General features: G+C 43.1%; 1 protein-coding gene across 2 annotated transcripts in view; it reads left to right on the top strand.

The window, feature by feature from the left end:
* The first annotated feature begins 885 nt into the window (after positions 1-885).
* The window catches only part of ADAM9 (ADAM metallopeptidase domain 9), a 463,250-nt gene continuing 443,722 nt past the window's right edge, over positions 886-20,413 (top strand). For both annotated transcript variants that reach the window (XM_069213868.1, XM_069213867.1), the window contains exon 1: positions 886-1,103. In XM_069213868.1, coding sequence (XP_069069969.1) covers positions 1,043-1,103 — 61 coding nt within the window. In that variant the 5' untranslated portion in view covers positions 886-1,042. The remainder of the gene's footprint in view (positions 1,104-20,413) is intronic.

The raw sequence follows: 20,413 nt of genomic DNA, 5'->3' as shown, positions 1-20,413 counted from the left end.
GGAACGGGAGAGTGAGGAAAATCAAGATCATTTAAGTGTTACTCAACTGCACAAGAAATTGTGCAACTATTATTTTTCAAAACGATTCCGAAAGTCTGCAGAAATGCATCCAAAAACGCATGTAGAGCAGGACTTGGCAGACACACATGACACATTTCAAATGAGATCTTACAGGTCATTGGGTATTTATGTGTAAGTTTATGTGAATTGAAACGAGCTCCAAAACTGTGGATTGCTGTGAAGTGGGAAGGGTAATCATCCCAGGGGGAAACTGACCACAATCTTGCAGCTAAGAAACCTAAAAAAACACTCACATCAAACACACAGTGACACAATACTGGATAAGTGGCTACGAGGTTGGAAAGAAGGAAAGACAGACCTGGAAACCAGAGAGGAAAGAAAGCACGAGCCACAAGCAATGAAACATAAATCAATATAAAAGATGAAACTCGTTTTATTATCATCTCTACTAAATATAAAGTAGCAGGAGAAAGTAAAATAATTAAAATGAAATCAAACACATTAAGAGGCTGAATGATGTCGAAAGGTACACGTATCCTTAAGGTGAAACTCGAGAGATCAGAAAAAGCTGCTTATTATCTAGCCACCAGCATAAGGCACCCCAGACAGTAAAGTGTACCCAGATCACAAAGGCCTTGCATGAACTACATCGAAAGAGCACTCCAGCTTTATAGTGTTACCTCTTGTAGCAGATAGTGTAGAAAATGTATCTCGGATGTGAAGGATCTGTAAGATGCACTGGCTTTAGAATAATTGTACATACTTCACGCGAATGAAGTATGGTTGAATTATATATTTAATTCCCAGGCATGGGAGTGCAGTGTGGTCAGTGTTCCAACACGCGGCGCTGTACCAGCCTCAGCTGCCACGCATGCGCTCTGGCTCCAGTCGGCTCCGTTGCTGCTCTCAGGATTGCAAACCGAGGCCGCTGTGGATTTGTTTCCGCCGTACAAGGAGCAGAGCTGCCTGGCGAGAGGAGGCCACAGCTGAGACATAGCGGACTGGAGCAAGGATCCCGGGCATGGCCGTCCCCTCGGCATTCTTACCGCTGCTGCTTCTGCTGCAAAGTGAGCTGACTGCCGGTGAGTAACGGCACACTGTGCCGATCGCACCCTACTTGCCACCCTGTGTTCATATGTCACCATCCCTGTTCTATGTTCTTTTTATATGTCGGTGTGCTCGTCTTCCCAACTTGTGTTCCTCGCTTGCCCTCAGTATTATGTGAGCTGAATCCTGCCGGCCCTGACTGCTGTCCGTGCCTGCTTGATTTTCCCGTATTTCACTTGCTAGGCGGGCGTGCCCAAACCCTGCCTGCTCTGTGTTGTGCCTGCTCCGTCTGTTCTGTGTTCTTCTGGCCGTATTGGTCAGTTTGCTTTTATCTTGTTCGTTTTATGTAAGTACACCCTTGCCGTGCCTGCTTTATGTGCCTGTACCCCGCCTGCTCTCTGGTCTGCTGCCGTCCCTGCTTGGTCACCTGATGACTCCATTACCACCGGGATACCTATTTTCTGCCCCCGAACTTTAATTTAACACACCCGTTTACTCCATAAATTAAAGGTCTAAGTCCGTTCAATTGGATCAATATTATTAACTCAATGGAAACAATGTTTTGTCACAGACAGTCCCAGGACTGGAAAAGTTTTGTCCTAGAGACTTGAAGACGTGTGTGACCTTATTCCTTGGGGACTTGTTATGCCCTGCCTCCCCTCCGTGTCTGTGCAAGCATTACGCGTGTACCCCGGCTGCCTGGTGTCCGTCTACTTAATCTGTCCTCTGCCAGCCATTCGGTCCTTTCAGTTCCCTGTCCTATGTCCCTTCTGCGTTTTGTGCTGTGCCTACTCTGTGCCCAGGCTTTCCATTGTGCATCCTGCCATGTTGGCTTCCTTCCTTGTCTTGTTAGGGTCACCTGATGACTCCGTGAGACCAGAGCACCTTTTCCTGGCCATGGGGTTTCTTTTACAAATCCGTGTATTCACGAAATTGTAGTCCTGCTTCTGTTCAGTTGAAGCTGTGGTGTTGTCATGCATGAAAACAATAATTTGTCAAAGGTAAGCAGATCACGTGGCCTGATGAGATGGCGTCACCTGTTAACTCTATTCATTGCAAAATGTCCAGTCCCGCCTGTGGTCCTGTGCCCTGGCTGCCAGGTGTCTTTGTCCTGGCTGCCAGGTGTCTTTGTCCTGGCTGCCAGTCGTGCTTGTGCTGTGCCCTGGCTGCCAGGAGTATCTGAACCCTCCCTTCCCCGTTTGCTCTGTTTACATTCTGAACCTCGGGTGTGCCTGTCCTGTACATTGTATACCTTCTGTTTCTGTGCCATGCCCGCCCTGTGGACCTGGTTGCTCTGTATTCCTGTGCCCTGCCTAATGTTTAATACCAACTCGTTTCATTTAGTTCCTGTGATTGCTGCATGCAGCCTTCTATAGTGTGCAGGCTGCAGATTGCAGGTTCAAATCTGATTAGGTTTAGGTAGTCTTTTATCCTGCAGGGCGTTTTCCAGTCTCGCCTGTATTACAGAAATCCTCTTTTGTACATGATGGATGACATACTGCTTTGTTAATTATTCAGTGTTTATAACTCATGCAACTGACATCCTTGTTGACTGACCTGCTAGTACGGAAGACATTGATTGGGTTCAAGATGTGTGTGGAATACACTTTTCTGCAAACTGATCTGCCTTTGTTGTCTCAAGAGAATACCGAGCCTCACACCCCTCCGCGTGTGCCTTGTCTTGCTTCTGGTTGTTGTCTCCTGTTCCTTTCAGACTTTCACACCGAACTACCAGCGTTTACAAAATCAACTCACCTTTCCGGGCTGTGTGAAGCGGAGGCGGCTCCATGGACTGAGTGAAACATATGTGGTTCTTTATTTCATATTTGTAGTGCTTTAATCCTTTATTTACCGTCAGGTCCTTAGTATCTGCACTTTAATATGATAGATTATAGGAACACTTGTCATCTTGATTCTCTCATTAGTTTGGAGTCAGATGTTTCAGAGGGTGAGCTTATTAAAGTGAATGGTGAAGGAACTTTTTTTTGTAGGGTAATATAAGTTTGAAAAGAGGGCGACCACAATGAAGTCTCTGCAGGTATTTTGTTTGTCAGGAGGGTGAATATGTGTGAGGTCGACACACGTATTGTACAAGCATGTCTGACCAGTGGTGCAGTACCTTTCAATAGGAGAGTATTAGCATCTCTCACTGGCAAAGAAATACTGGCGACAGTGAGAACAAGAACTTGGGTATTTCTATTTAAATACTAGATATCTGATATAGATTGGGCTATTGAACCTTTTGCCTTTTAGCCTGCAGGGTCATAGGGGAAAATAAAGCAAACATCTTCGAGTGAGTTGAGTGAGAAAGATTAGTAGTTGTCTGTTTGTATAGGGGTTGAAGGGCACTTTGTATTCTATGATTTTTCGTTTTTATGAAGGAGCGAGCCCCTCCTCGACAATTGTTCCAAATTTTCAGATTCTGGCTAATAAAATGGTGTGTACAATTTAGTCCAAGGTACCGCCATGCACTCCTCTCTAGCATGGTGCACAAAATCTGAATTTAAAGAAGGAACGTCGTGTTTTTTTTTTAAACAACTGATACTTCTAAATGCAAAATTGTCAGTCAGTCAGTTTTCTGTTGTTTGTATTAAGGTTCTTATAGAGACAAGACTGATATGTAGAGATGTTTCAGCGTATGAATGAATGAGAACTTTTCTTCATGGATATATGAAGAGCAAGCCAGTTTTAGATACTTAGCGAATTAATCCCCTGAACTAGGAAATATGTCAGTTTTAATTATGATTTTTTTAGGAGAGTTTTAGCAAAGTTCTGAATTTTCAAGGTCATAAGTGAATGCAGATAGTCAGTGCTTTCTTTCAGTTACCAGTATTACCCTCTGCAGGGGAGCCTGTAATACGAATGAGGGGTTGCTGGAACCCAATTTTTTCTAATTTATCCCACCTGTTTTCTGTCACGCGGGGAAGCGTCGGAGAACCACGCTCTTGAACATGCCCCCCTTGGACGGCAGGCTACTTAGAGAGCTTCACAGTGTGTCTACGCAGCTTTGCCTAAAGGGTTGTCTTATCCTTTTTAGGTGGAGCGTGCAAATGCTTTGACCTGTTGTAAGTACGGTGGGCTTTTAACTACGCCCATCGCATTCTCTCGTTCCCGGGCTTGCCTTTCAAAAATCATTTATCATCATTGGTAAATGCTTTCCGTTTGTCCCTCCTTGAGGCTGTTTTGTTACGGCCTTGCAGACTGCCCCTGTTACATGGATAACTGCACGATTGCCAATACGTTTGACTGCGAGCGAACTTCTTTTCCTTTTTGTGTCCCTCCTTTGCGCTCATGGTCATGGTGGCCATGGCGCTTTGAATTGGCAGGCTTATGTCAACTGTTTTACTTTTCATGTACAATTTAAGTGGCAAGTTAAGTCCAGTTAGGAATTTACAACACTAATAACTCTAACTCGAACAAACGCGAGACCCATTGCATTGCAAATGCTTGTTTTATTTTCTTGCAGGCACTTGCATGCCGGTTATCAAGAGGTGCCTGGCTCCTGTCGTTACTTGTGCACCATACTTCAAAGGTTCTTGCCTGTTTTAAAATTCCTTTTATACATTCCTTTTTTTCTCTGTTTATTTAGTTTATTTTTAGTTACCAGTATTATCCTCCCCAGGGGAGCCTGTGGTAGGATTGAGGGTTGCTGGACCCCAGTTATTTATAATTTATCCCACCTGTTTTCAGTTGGTCTGAGAAGCGCCGGACAACCATGCCCTCTGATGCGCCCTCCTGAATGGGCGGCTACTTAAAGCACTTCACAGTGTGGCTGTGCATCGGACGCACCTGAAGGCAAGCCCACATGCACCCAGTTCCAGACCCCCTGGACTTTGCCAGTCCCATAACTCCCTCATACAGAGACACCAGAGAAGAACTGCTTGCTGAGGCAAGAGCCCTCGGTGTACCACATTAGAACCGTATAGTATCTTAGACACGCCGAAATGCCAGGGGTGTAGCCTCATACTAATGAATAACAGGATAGGCATAAACAATAGAGTAGACATACACACCACCAACATTACCCAGGCCACCAGCCTGGTTAGAGAAGGAAGATGTATGTTAAAGAATAAAATCGAATTCTCAGAATATTTTGACCACCGCAAATTAGATGTGAAATTCTTTACTGAAACCTGGCCAGATCTCACATCAGGTCCTGACTTGGTTTCTGCCATTCCCTTGGGGTACTCTATTTTCAGATTGGACAGAACCATAAAGAGGAGTTGGGGGGGGGGGGGTAGCTGTATTATACCATGAACAGATGGCAGCCTTTTCTCAGCAGTGTCCACTAACACGTATCCTATGGCATTTTAGTTTAAAGTAGAACTCGCCAAAAACCAGTCGTTTAATGGAATACTATTGTTATGCCCCTTGTGTCCTAGAGCTGCTTTTATTCATGCAGGCAGCTCCCTGCTTGAATCCAATATCCTCTCCACAGAGTTTACTGGACTCTGAGATTTCAATTGCCACTTGGAGGTCCTAACAGATAGAGACTCTGAAGCTTTATTTGACACGATGTCCAACACAAGTGGTAGATGCCCCAAACACCTTGCGGACCATACTTTGCTCAGTATTTTTACAGACAGTCGCTTTCTTAAGTTCACGGCCTCTCTGCCTCTGACATGGTCTGACCATAGGGCGGTCATGTTTGAATTAAGGCTACCCTGCAAACCACACACCATGAATACCTCCCACCGCACCACAACAGGTTGTGCCTGGCATAAAATTGAAGCAACTCAATTCAATCAAGCTCTAATCAGGACAAATCCCAACGTACTATGGACCTGTACTGAGCAACTCTGTACTGCTCCAACTGTCTTGGTTCAGTGGTAAACCGTCTCATCCTGGAAAATCCACAGGCAAACCACAGAAATAAACCATCTGCACTGTGGTATTCAGATAAACCAAGAGCCCGAAACAACACTGTCGTAGACAGCAACATAGATGGATGGAGAAATACGACAACCTAGAAAGACAAATGCAAACAAACTATTAAGTACTGCAAGATTTTTGATTCAGAAGGAAAAATCCATGTAGTTTACGCCAAAAGATTGAATCCTCTAAAAACTCAGCAAAAGAGCTTTTTATGACAGCTAAAAAAACTCTCCAATATCAGCGATAAAAGCAACACTAGCTGTAATCAAGCCTTCTGTAACACACTGGCAATTTTCTTTCAGGCCAAAGTAGAAGATGATTATAATAATTTTTCTTCAAATAACCACACTGGCCCAGAGGTATGCAATGACTCACTCCCCTGTACAGGTACATAAACTCCCTGTTCTTTTACCCTTGTCACTGCTGAACAGGTGAAATTCTTAATTCCATCAAGTCGGCTCTCCGCTTAACCATTGCCCCCCTCAAACAATACAGCTAGCACCTGAGATCATAGGAGCTCCTTTCACTAACATTTTCAATGATATGTTCAGCTCAGGTTATTTTCCCAAACAATGGAAAAGGGCACGTGTACTTCCTCTAATAAAAAATCTAATCTCAACCCGTTTGAACCTGGCAGCTACAGACCTATCTTGCGAGCCTCCTTTATCCAAACGAACCATCTACTCGATTCCTCACAATTTGGGTTCAGGAGTGAACACAGCACTGAATCAGCTCTGATTCCGTTCTCAAAGGACTTATAAGCTGCCCTCAATAGGAGAGGGAGTGCAGCCCTCATTTTACTTGACCTCTCAGCGCCATTGAACGCTATTCAATCATGACCTGTTAATTGACTGTCTCCATAATATTGGTATCTGGGGAGGGCACTTGCCCTACTGAAATCCTTCCTCTCAGAACGGGAACAATTTGTTGCCATTAGTGGATTTGCTTCTAATCCCATTTCTTTGCCTTCCGAGTTTCCTCAGGAGGCATCTTGAGCCCTACTCTTTTTAGTATATATCATATCTCTGGCTAGCTTAATTTAAGCTTTTGGTTTCTCTTAAGTATCATATGCTGATGAATCACAAATTGAAGTCTCGTGTCTAGCAGTCCGAACGATACTGCATCCAGATTTCAGAACTGCATGGTGGAAGTAGGCAACTGGATGAACAACAACTGCTTGAAGCTGAACTCAGGAAAAACTGAGGTGCTCCTCTTTGGCAATGTTTCTTTCTGGTCCCCTGCTTGGTGGCTGTAAGCAGTTGTCACTCTTCCCGACCCCGGTTAAGAAAGCAAGGAATCTGGGGATTTTGTTTGACGACAAACTATCTTTCGAAGGTCACATCAATCCTATCACCTCAGCATCCTTTTACACTCTCCGAACAATTAGTAAAGTTCTCCCATATATTCCATTTGAACTACAGAAAACTGTTGTTACCACCTTTGTGTTATTGAAAATAGACTATTGCAATGCTCTTTATTTGAACATGCAACAAAGACTAGCGTACTGCTAGGGATCCATACATACCATTCAGCCTCACAGGCCTTACACAAACTGCACTGGTTACCAGTCAGAAAGCACATTGTGTTTAAGGCCCTCTGTTTTGCTTTAAAAATACTTCATGATTCTGGCCCAGAGTACCTGAAGCATAGTTTCACTTGGTCCATCCCTTACAGGACGCTTTGTTCTACTGCGACTAAGAATGTCATAGTTCCCAAAAGTAAATGGTCCTCCTGGGGCATTAGAAGTTTTATAACCAGTACCACCAAACTCTGGAATACCCTCCCTCTTAACCTGAAATCAATGAGCAGTCTTCTTCCTTTCAGGAAAGCTTTAGAAACCTGGCTTTTTATCAACTAGTAAGGGCCCTTTTTCATCCGTTATAGCCTTTTTCAGAGCAGCAGCAGTGCCAAGACACGTATGGGCTTTCATGCGCTTTATAAAAATAATTTTAATTTAATTTCTAAGTTCTTGGACCAAAATATTTGCTATTATACATTTGGTCTTGAAATAAAATGATTAGAAAAGTTTTTCCCAAACTGTGGGTCAGGACCCACTAGTTGGTCTCAAGACAGGTTTGGCTTGGTCACAGACGTCCTGGTCTGTGTGTAAGCAATATTTAAGATGATTAGCCCTGTTAGTGCACCATTGCAAAGGTGCTGAACAATGTCCCAAAGTCCAGTTTTAAAACAAACCCGAGCAGGTATTCCCAAGCAAGACTCTGGTTGAACCTTCCAGTAGTTCTTAATGCAGTATTTTTTTAACTTCACAAAGCCATTTCAACAGAGAATGTGCTCACTAAACATAATCATACACAAACATACCAATTGTGTGTGACTTTCACACATACATTGAGAAATATGGATGTGGCCTATCCGGCTACAGCTGCTCACAAGCCATCACTCCACCCTAAAAAGTGTTCCAGCTCCAGACTCTAGTGAAGTTCAACGTCTTGTCAAATGCACATATTTGCAGATACTTACAAATGCATTTACAAAGGAGTTTTTGACACGGAGAGCCGGAGTGAAAAATCAATGACCAAAGGTCTGTTTATTTTTGCTGCAGCAAAGAGGACAGGTTTACCACTGGCATCCCAGGCCCGAAGTAAAGTGTGCTAGCATAAAGCGTTTAACAGTGATATTTATACTCATACATCAAAGGATACATAAAATGTGTAAATAATGATATACGTCATACAGATATTTTAAGGAGTTAATCAGTTTCCACACACCGGTTCCATTCCCAGCTTTGTCCTTGCCTCCCTTCTGCAGCTGCCTGACTCCCCACATTCTTGAGACCCTTCAAAGGATTACGTGGTTCAAAGGTATAGATATCAGCCTTTCCCTCCCCAAAATACCACAGCCGAGGTCAGTTAGTTATTTGAACACACAATTATAATGAGTACAGTGCCCCAGTTAGGGAAAGAAACCAGCTGCAAGCCTATGGCGTGGAACCAGGCTTATTTTACCTAAACAAATATACATAAGATAACATATGTGATAGACAGTGCGTTCAGAGACAACAAAAGCTCAAACTTACACGTGTAAAAGAAACGAAGCAATTCAAAATGGATTCTAACAATCGACCCTTTTTGAGTTTTTTTTCTTCTGAACATAATCAACGTTTGAATAGTTCTAAATTTCCTCATATATGTTGAATTTTACTCCTACTTCCTTGAAATTTGCATTCATGGGGACATAAACAATCGATGGGTATGAGCAACCAGTATCTGTAGTGAGGATAGTGGGGTCAATAGCCATTAGGGAATTTATCTCTTCTCTCTGCATCATAGCTCGATTTGTTTCTAGTATTTTCACTGCCGGAAGTTTACACAATTTTAAACAGGAACAGAGAGCAGGTAAACACTGTACTAATAAACAACTTAATACAATAGCTATTATTATAAAAAGTATGTCTTTAAACAACCAGCCCCACCCCCCAAACCAAGACCATAACCATGATAAACTCAAATCGCCTCCTTCATATTGGCCCCCCTTTTCAAATACCTGTACTGCTTCTTTTATTTTCCCAATATCCAATTCTATCTCTGATGACTTGTTGACAAAATAACAGCACTTTTGCTGGTACTGATGTTGGATTAAAACACATACTCCTCCTTGTTGTACTGTAATCAAGTCTAGGGCAAGCCGATTTTGTATCGCCAATTGGGCTGCAGAGTTTATCTCTATCTGTACACTTCCTATGGCCTCCCTGGTGGCATTAAATGCAATGGCTAATTCAGCTGACATATTCATCATTGCCAGTTGTAAATCGAAAATTCCAAATCCTGGAATAAGAACATGTAATACTTGAAATACCCAGTTCTTTCGCTCCTCCAGTATGGGTGTCCCTCGTTTGTACCTATGTGCAAAACTCCCCATGTTAAGGGGCTGGGAAGATGATATATTTGATATCACAGTAATGTTGGGTGCCAAATATGCCAGTGAACATATCCCTTCCCAGTTTAGAGGTAGTACTTTATATGCAGTTCTTCCACATACGAAGTACATGCCTCCCTGGATTTGTGAATTTATAATGCTGTATTTTATTCGGGGCAATCCTACACCCTCTGGGGTGTCATGCTCAGAATTATTGCAATACTTGTAATCTTCCCAGATTGTATTTAGCAATGATACATTTGCCCAGGGTGCAACATATGAACATCTAGCCGTCCAGAGGGGGCCAAGGAAAACCCGGGACAATATTACAGGTGAATTTTTCCCATTTCTATCTTGTTCTCTGGAGGGATCATATAACAATCCTTCTGGATCTACTAGAATCTCATTTTCTCCCACAGTCAGGTTCCAATAATTTACAGTGTAATTTTGATGAGTCCCATTAATTAACGCTGTCCAATTTCTGTCTATTTTCTCCTCTCCTTCAAGATCCCAATTCCCTGTTTTTATATCAAATAACAAAGTGTAAACACACTGTTCAGGAGGGATCTTTCCCATGTATTTTGCCTCTGGGTTTTGCCCATAAAAATAGGTACCAAAACATATGGGAAACATTTTAAGTGTGGCATTCTCTCCAGGCATCGGGGAGAGCTTGTATTCGGCCTGGGTATTAGGGAGCACCGCACACCTAGGGTACCATTGATATTCTTGTTGGTCACATCTCCAAGTGGTATTTGGTACAAGACACACTTCCCCTCTTTCATATTCGCTTGGTGATACTGGTACTTCATAAAGGCCTATAGGATCCTCGGGGTGTCTAGACAAGTGCCGGCAAATCCAGCAGTCAGTGAGACTTAATGTCTCCGCTAATTTTCCATGAACCTTTATCAATGGATGTAAGGTAGGATTTTGCAACAATGATGCAACACCACTGGACATTATACATATTAACATAAGGGTCACTAGGTACTTCATTGTTGTTTTGTAGAAATAGTTATAAGGCCACTCTTCCCTATTCTCTAGAGGGATATTTGTCCTGCCAAATGGATATATTTTCATAATTTTATTGTGCTCTCCTCCTTGGTCCTACAACCTTTCTATGATACCGTTTTACTCGTCTCAACCGCCTACGCGTGTTCAAAAATATACCCACACAATTACCAAATATGTAAATGCAAAATATTGATATCACTATACTAATAATCATATATGTATAGATACAGATAAGTAATTTTTCCTTCAATGTTCACACCCACTAGGGTTCAGCACCGCCGTGCTTTCCACTCTAGCAGTTAGGCTGCACTGGTTGGTCCATGAACAAGTTTTTTTTTTTTTTTTTTCAAATACAGGACAATAGATGTTGGCTTGATCCTAGGTCCCTTATCTTCTCCTTTTCGAGTTTTAACTCCTGGTGAGTCTCAACTCCCAGTGAGTAAGTCGCGATACTTCAAAGTTCGTCTTCAGTATAGTTTGTCAGTTTCGTTCAGTGTCTCAGCAAAAATGAGGGCGGAGGCCAGCAATTTTCAACCAAATCAGTGATGTGCTTGAGTATTAAACAGAAAAGGGCACCTTTTTTTTTACCGCTGGGACTACAAACCGCACCAACCCTAATGGCTGGCCGCTTCCGTAGAACTGGTACTTGGTTTTTCTCGCCAGTCACAGAACTGTTAACTCCATTTACCCACTGCTTTTAACCCAGATAATAGCGTTGCACAAGCTGCATCCCACTATGCTTGTGTTCTTGTTGAGACAATTGTTCTAACCAATGTTCTGGTGTCGTTGCACAGGCTAGTCACCCGTGTTCCTGTTCATGCTGAAAATTTAGTCATCACAGTCATTTACAACCTCGTCGCCCAAAGTGTGCGTAACAACAGTGAGGATAGCTCGTTTTAATGCTGGTACATCAATGGCATCGGAAATGCCGGTGGCGGTGAAAGCGGGGAACTGTATTTCATGAAGGCAGGCGTGCCGTATTCTGCTGAGCAAAGGATTCCTTGGCCATTCAGAAAAAAACTCAGTTTGCAATTCCAAGCTAGGAGCTATCAGGGTGATGTAAATGTAGCTTTTCGTAGGGGTCACCACCTTACGCACCTTCAAAATTCTGTTCATTTAGATGGGCGAGGACGCAGGTTGTATCGATGAGTTTGTTGATCTTCAAACAGTAACTCTTCGTCACTGGGCTGCTGTGTCACCTCAGGAGCAGAAGTAGCACTTGAAACCTGTGGAGGTGTTTCCTGTCTCCCTACTTTTCTGTAATCAGGAGACAATGGTAATTCTGCTGTTAGAGTACTTTGTAGTGGAATTGGTGCACGCTTACAGTGGCTAGCATGTATCCAGTTTTTCCTTCCTTCCACTTTCACCGCTGTCTGTGTTGCAAGCAGTACCTGGGCTGGCCCCCGCCACCTGGGCTGAAGACTGTTGGTTCTTTGAAAATTCTTTGTCATAAGCCAATCCCCTGGCTTAAAAGGGTGACCAGGGCCTTCAAGAGGAGTCGGTAGGCTGGCCTTGACCTGTTGGTGGATCAAACGCAAATCTTTAGTCAATTGTTTACAGTAATCTACAAACAAAGGATATTGCACTTCAGAAAGCTTCTTTGGTCGTGGTACCCCCCAGATATTGGCTGGCCTCCCCATGACAACTTCATAGGGGGATAATCGTGACTTGCTACTGGCAGTCATCCTGATGGACATTAATGCTAGGGGCAAAGCATCTGGCCATTTTAAGTTGGTCTCAGCACAAATCTTAGCTATTTTGCTCTTCAAGGTGTAATTATACCTTTCTACAAGGCCCGCTGATTGTGGGTGATTTGCAGCATGAAATCGATGTTTGATGTTAAGGGCGGTACAGACCTTCTCCATTACCTCATTAGAAAAATGACTGCCATTGTCACTCCAGACTAATCGTGGCAATGCGTATCTAGGAAAATATTCTTTTAGTAATATTTTGGCGGTAGAGAGGGCACCATTGTCTTTTAATGGGTAGGCCTCTATCCATTTTGAAAACATGCATACTACCACTAACACGTATTTCAATTTGTTACACGGTTCCATGTGGATAAAATCCATCTGTATAGCTTCAAAGGGGAGATCAGGAGGGGCAAAGTGGCCAGGGGGCGTAGGGGTCCCTTTTCCTGCATTGTGCACTGCACACACCATACAACTTTTAACCAGGTTATTAGCAGCTTTGGATATCAGAGGATTACTCCAAACATGGTCCAAAGTTGTCTTGATGCCTTGGGCACTGATGTGTGCAGGACTGAGGGCCATAGTAACCATAGCGTGTACATAACAATTAGGTAACATCCATCTTCTTCTGTCTGTGTCATCTGTGTAACAACCCTCACTGTCTAGTCTACCGTTCTTCTCCCACTGTTCCCTTTCCTCTGCTGTTGCTTCTGCTTGAATATCTCTCACACACTGCATGGTATTTTCTAGTACTTCGTTCTGGGGCTCTCCCTTGATGCTACTCTCAACATATGCATTGTCAACTGGTGCTCGTGCTGTTGCTTTCGCTGTAGCATCTGCAAAAGCATTTCCTCGTCCTATATCATCAGTAATTTTTTTGTGGGCACTACACTTAATGATTGCGACCTGACGGGGCAAGCTGAGAGCATTCAAAAGTGTCACAATCAAGTTGCCATGCTGAATGGTAGTGCCATGTGACGTGATAAAGCCTCTATTCGCCCAGAGTCGCCCAAAATTATGAGCTACTCCAAACGCATATTGGCTATCAGTGTAGATGTTAACACTAAGATGTTCACTTATTTCACAAGCTCTGGTGAGGGCAATTAATTCTGCAGCCTGTGCCGAATTTTGCGGGATTCTATGAGATTCAACCACTGTTTTGACTGTGGTGACGGCATAGGCTGCAGTGGTCGTACCATCTGGTAACTTGAAGCAAGACCCATCTACAAACAGCTCTCCCTGTGGGTCAGATAGGGGAGTGTCTGTTAAGTCTACCCGTCCCTTGGTTTCTTCCTCAGTGGCAAAAATGCAATTATGATCAAATTCCACATTGTCCTGAGGGAGGGGTAGTAACGTAGCTGGGTTCAAGACATTGCACCGCTTCAAAGTAATATTTGGACTGAACAATGTTAATTCGTAACCCGTTAGACGAGCACTGGTGAGGTGCTGCGTCTGTGTCTTGTTTAACAAAATATCAACGGCATGAGGAACCATCACAGTGAGCGGATTGCCACCAACAAACCCTTCACTTTGTTTCACCGCAGCTGCTGCAGAAGCCACTCCTCTAAGACAAGTAGGCAAAGCTTGCGCCACAGTGTCCAAGGTGGAAGAGAAGTATGCACAAGGGCGTTGTCTCCCACCTTGATCCTGTGTCAAAACAGACAATGTACAGCCATGCTTTTCATGCACAAATAAAACAAATGGTTTGCTGTAATCCGGATTACCCAATACAGGAGCAGAGCACATCGCCTTTTTTAAATCTTGAAAAGCCTCCTCACATTTGTCAGTCCAAGGTACAGGAGAGGGCACATCTGAAAGTGTCAGAGCAGTCAATGGTTTTGCTATAAGTGAAAAATGTGGAATCCACTGTCTGCAAAAGGATGTAAATCCCAAAAATGCTCGGACTTCAGAAGGGGTGCGTGGTGCAGTCATTGTATGAACCAGTTTAATTCTGTCTGGATGTAATCTCCTTCCCTCCTTAGAGAGGAGGTGTCCTAGATAGGTGACCTCCTCTCTACAATACTGCAATTTTGGAAGGGACACCTTATGGCCCAGAGGTGCTAAATGATGTAATAATGCAACAGTATCAGTCTTACATTGTGTCATGGAATCTGAGGCAATTAAAATATCATCAATGTACTGCAACAATGCAGAGCCTGAAGGTGGATTGAATTGGTCTAATTGACGTTTAAGACATTGACTATATATGCTCGGGGACTCAACAAATCCCTGAGGAATTCTTGTCATCGCGAATGATCTACCAAAAATCGCGAAGCTAAACAAATATTGAGATTCTTCGGCAATTGGAATGCTGAAGAACGCATTCTTCAAATCGATTACGGTGAAAAAACACGCAGAGGGTGGAATCATGGTGAAAAGACTATTCATGTCTGGGACCACGGGAAACTGGGGAATTACTATTTTATTAATTTCTCGGAGATCAATAACTAATCGATATACTGTGTTATCAGTAAATGATTGCTCACCATCTAATCTATTAGCATCATTTCGTTTCTTTACAACAGGAAGGATTGGACTGTTACATGGGCTGCTCACTATTTCCTTTATGACACCTGCATGCACAAGATCAGATATGACTGCCTTGAGCCCTTTTTCGCTTGATTTAGGTAATTTGTATTGAGGAACACGAGGTAACCGGGCACCTGGTTTGATTTTTATTACAATAGGGTCGATATCCATAATGCCTACATCATTCTTGCCTTTGGCCCATAAGCGAGGGTCTATTTCCTTTAGCTCTGGGGGTAAGTCGTATTCCTGTGAGAACATGCACCGAGTTGGGGAAACACTATCCATAGTTACATAGACACCATCCATTGAACAGTGAATAACTGCATTTAATTTCTTTAACAAATCTAATGCAAACAAGTTTTCATTGCAACCTGATGTTAAAGAGAGTGGCGTGTGTACTGTAAATGGGCCTACAGTTACTCTCATAGGTGTTGAGATGGGGCTCACCACGGGGATTCCAGAAATCGCAATTGATGTGGTATGAAGCCCAGACAGGGGAGCCCCGGGGACTGCAGAATGTGCAATAGATGTTCTGGTGGCACCAGTATCTAGAAGAAACTTATGGCCCTCTCCTTCGATTTTTACATCAATGTAGGGACCATTCTGATCTACAGGAATACTTACTCGCCCCTGGCCCTGTCTGTGGCTGTCCTAATAATTGTAGGATTCAGAAAAGAAATCATCAGCATAATATTGTCGTTCAAATGCATTGTCAAAAATATTAGTGTTACGCGGGACCTGATTCTCATTCTGCGAATTCTGATCAGTTCTACCTCTTCCTCGTGCATTACCTGCCGCGTTCCCTCTATGAAGTGACATACTTTGTCTTCCTTCCAGTAATGGGCAAGTATCACGCCAATGTCCATCCTGCTTACAGTAGGCACATTGGTTGATATTTAATCGGCGGTCTTGGGGTGGTGCAGATGCACCTCGGCCTCGACCCCTTCCCCGTCCCCTTGGTGGGCCACCCCTTTGCTGAGGGGTTGTATCCCGCTGGGGGTATGCCTGCTGTAATAATACCTTTTTCTTCAATTCTTTTACTGACTTCTCATTCTTTTCTAATTCTTCCTTGTACCTGCTCTCATAGTATTGTGCCATCTGTAAAATCTCTGCCTGTCCCTTCGTCATCCACGAACTCTCTGTTGCTTTTAATTTTTGTGATATTTCAGGTAGAAGACCATTAACAAAGCGTTCTACAAATAGTGTGACACCTGTTACGGTGGCGAGGTCTTGACCGCTAAAATCTATGAAAGCTTGTTCAATTCTAGTAAAATAATCTGGGACATCTTCACCTATTTTCTGTTTATAAGTGGCAAGTTTTCCCCAATCCACAGTCTGAAGAGGTATAACAGTTTCTAACTTAGTCAATATCCGGTTAGGTAAATCTAAAATATCCTGATGCGGCAGGGTTCCTGGTGCCCTTTGTGCTTCCCGTGCTTCTAAACCCCCCCATGTATTTCCCAAAGTAGGTGCATCATCTACTCTTCTAATTTTATGCCAAACTTCAGGACCCAATAAAACACCAAAAAAATAGTCAATGTCTTTGAGTGTCATAGTTGTGGTGGAAATGGCAGTTCTAAGGTCCCGATAGAATCCAGCTGGATTCTTTCGAGGATCTGGCAAGTCTTTCTTTATAGCCATTACCTCCTCCCTTTTCCATGGTATATGAACAAATTGGGCCACCGGCACGGGAGCTGGTCGTCCGGCGGCAGCTGCTGCTGCAACTGCAGCTGCAGTGGGCATATCAGGGTGCACTTCCCTCATTGGGTACCCCTTGTCATATCTATTTAGAACATCTTCCCTGGCTATGACACAAATGCGTACTCCCTCATTTATGCTGTTACTATCAAGAATACAAGCCACACTGTCCCGCCATAATTGGTATAATATTTGTTCATAAGGGAGAGGGGTAGAATCTGTAATACAAGACTTCCAATCCCTCTCCAATTTTTCAATCATATACAGTAGTGCTAATTGCTGTCCAAAATGTGACATCTGTTGTATTGTGTCCATAATATCGGTGTGGGTGTAAATAGGATGTGACATCCAGTTCTCTGACTGATTCTTGATAACCCGTTTTTCCCCATCCCCAATAGTGGAGCGGGTACTAGGGGGCGAAATCGCCTTAATAGGTGTGCTCCATATGGGTGAAAGTGAGTGTGTGTCTCTGCACTGTCGGCGTTGTCCATTTGGGGTGTTAGGGGCAGGGGACATTATTGGTAACCTTGCAGCGCTGGCTGGTAGTGGTGGGGCAGGTGGCGGAGGGATTAGGACTTGGGCTATTGGGGTAGCTTGGGCTAGAGGCTGTGGTGGTTGTGGCACATGCTGCTGTAGTGGTGCACCTGGATTTCCCAAATTGTGCCCTTGCCCTTGCTGCTGTTGCTGTGCCCCCATGATAGGTTGGGCTACTGCAGGGGGTGTGTAAGGTGGAGGTGCAGTAGGGCTATTATCTAATAGCTGTAGCATTACCTCATCTTCCTCTAATGCATGTTTGGTTTCTGTTGGCTTTGATACATAACTTCCCTCCACCTGAGCCCTATGGACTCTATCTTCAGATTCAATCCCTTTCTGGGTTTGGGACTGGTGATAAAGGGCGGCCTTCTGCATGATGGTTCTCCTATTTTCCCTCTCTATCAGTTTATCTGATTTAATTTTTCTTTTATTGGCCTCCATTTCCCATTTTCTGTATACCTCAAACATATGTTGTCTAGCCTTTTTATGAAACAAACATTCCTGTAGGTAGGTTAGTTTCTTTAAATCAAAAGACCCATCCTCTGGCCACTGGAGGTCAGGACAATGTCTAGTATACCTGCGCCATATACTATTATACAAATTATTCTCTAAACCATAATCCTTTAACATGTCCCACCCTGGTGTTCCCTCTTTTGGGATCGGTTGCTTTTTATCTAAACGTGGCACATGATTTCGGCGAAAACAAAGACATAACCCTTGCCAACATTTCTTATTTCCCATATCTAACCTTTTAAATTTTCAAAAGACAACGCACACCAAATTTCAAAATGTAACATGCACCAAAGAAACCCTTTTTCAAATGTGCACCAAAGAAAACCTTTTTCAAATGTGCACCAAAGAAGAAAAAAAAAACCCTTTTTCAAATATTTACCAACTTACAAATTGCTCCAGGCCTGGGCAAATTACTCAAACAAGAAAAACACGTGTAATACAAATTGTCAAATGGTACCTTGTACAAATGCAAATTTACCAAGAACTAATCATTCCCAAAAATGATAAGTTATCCAAAACAATTATTCTCTCAAATGCAAGTTAAAGCAGACAAGTAGCCAGCGAGGAACAGTCTTACCTGACTATCTGCTTTTCCTGGATTTCTCTCCGGCCGCCCGTGTCAGACTAATCAGTCAAGATAAAAACCGATGTTTTCAGGGACTTCGCTGGGACATCATGAGAAAGCGGGGAGAGGCCTGCCCGGTGGATAAGATGCAGCTGCTTTTGAAACTAAGTCTTTGTGCAGGGGCCCCTGGAATCTACACCTCCGGAACGGCGTCCCCCCACTGGCAGCACGTCTCTTGACAGAGCTACTGAAGATATCCACTGGAAGGTCCCTGTTCGGGCGCCAAATTGTCAAATGCACATATTTGCAGATACTTACAAATGCATTTACAAAGGAGTTTTTGACACGGAGAGCCGGAGTGAAAAATCAATGACCAAAGGTCTGTTTATTTTTGCTGCAGCAAAGAGGACAGGTTTACCACTGGCATCCCAGGCCCGAAGTAAAGTGTGCTAGCATAAAGCGTTTAACAGTGATATTTATACTCATACATCAAAGGATACATAAAATGTGTAAATAATGATATACGTCATACAGATATTTTAAGGAGTTAATCAGTTTCCACACACCGGTTCCATTCCCAGCTTTGTCCTTGCCTCCCTTCTGCAGCTGCCTGACTCCCCACATTCTTGAGACCCTTCAAAGGATTACGTGGTTCAAAGGTATAGATATCAGCCTTTCCCTCCCCAAAATACCACAGCCGAGGTCAGTTAGTTATTTGAACACACAATTATAATGAGTACAGTGCCCCAGTTAGGGAAAGAAACCAGCTGCAAGCCTATGGCGTGGAACCAGGCTTATTTTACCTAAACAAATATACATAAGATAACATATGTGATAGACCGTGCGTTCAGAGACAACAAAAGCTCAAACTTACACGTGTAAAAGAAACGAAGCAATTCAAAATGGATTCTAACAGTCTGACACTTAGTAGCAGATCAATATCTTAGCCACAGTGATATTGAAGAGTGTGGGCAAGTCTGTGACATTTACAAAAAAATGCTGTTATTACATTAACATATAGCCTTAGCCCCATGTCCATTAAAGCTAGGTGTGTGGTGAAACTTTATTATTCTATAAATTGGGTCGTGGTTCTAAAATGTTCGAGAAGCTCTGCATTACAGTGTTGATTCATGTTGGTTCTCTGGGATGCATTGATTATCTTTGGGTCTGCCCATTAAACCATTCGGAGATCTTTGAAGACATGCTGAATTTAAATAGAGTACTGATATAAAAACAATGAAGGAACGAACATACTGGGTTAGGGCTTGGCTTTTGAACCTTTTCCAAGGACTTTTTGTTTGACAAATCCCAGTGAAGGACATTTGGGATCATCTCTGTTGAATTGACCACTGTTCCGATCAACAAACTGCAGGATTATCAGTCAAGTGTGTTTCTTTCTTTAGTAGGCCTTTGCCTGTTTCTCGTCTCCCATTCCATTGTAGACCTCGTAATTATACGTTTTGAGCTCCATAAATTACATCACAATTCCATTAGGTTTGTGGTTGAGGGCCACTTGCATTTTGGTCCTTGCACTTACCCATGTGTTAATACATTTCTCTGCATTTTGCTTCAATGTAATACTTGTTCGGATCGCTGTAACTGTGTGGATCCTTGCAGTAAATTCAATCATTTTTTAACAAGTACTGCTGAAAAAGTATATCTCTAAATCAAGATAAACTGTAGAATCAACGGTGTATGTACAGTGCTGCTTTGGGATCGTTTGCATTGCCTACAGTTCTTTTAGAGGTGTAAAAGTAACTCAGCAGTGTAAATAGGATGTTCCTATTGAATGGACAAAGGGCTAAAGCAGATTGATGTGATTTTTAGCTGTGGCCAACACATGGCCACTTATTTTTGGAAGGCAGAAAGCAGTCAGTGTTCCAGTATTGTACTGTGTTCCCATGAGAGACCTCGAACTGTCAGTGGCACATGAACGTGTTGGTTACACCAAACCAAAGTTTTTTGTAATAACCGTTATGTCTCTAAAACTGCTTGTGGCGATGAGAGGCCCACACTTATCATTTTGAAAGTTGACATGAAGTAGGATTTGCCA

The sequence above is a fragment of the Pleurodeles waltl genome, chromosome 11, assembly GCF_031143425.1.
Source record: "Pleurodeles waltl isolate 20211129_DDA chromosome 11, aPleWal1.hap1.20221129, whole genome shotgun sequence".
NCBI classification, from domain to species: Eukaryota; Metazoa; Chordata; class Amphibia; order Caudata; family Salamandridae; genus Pleurodeles; species Pleurodeles waltl.
The sequence above is the reverse complement of the archived record's forward strand: the minus strand, read 5'-3'. Positions and strand labels throughout refer to the sequence as shown.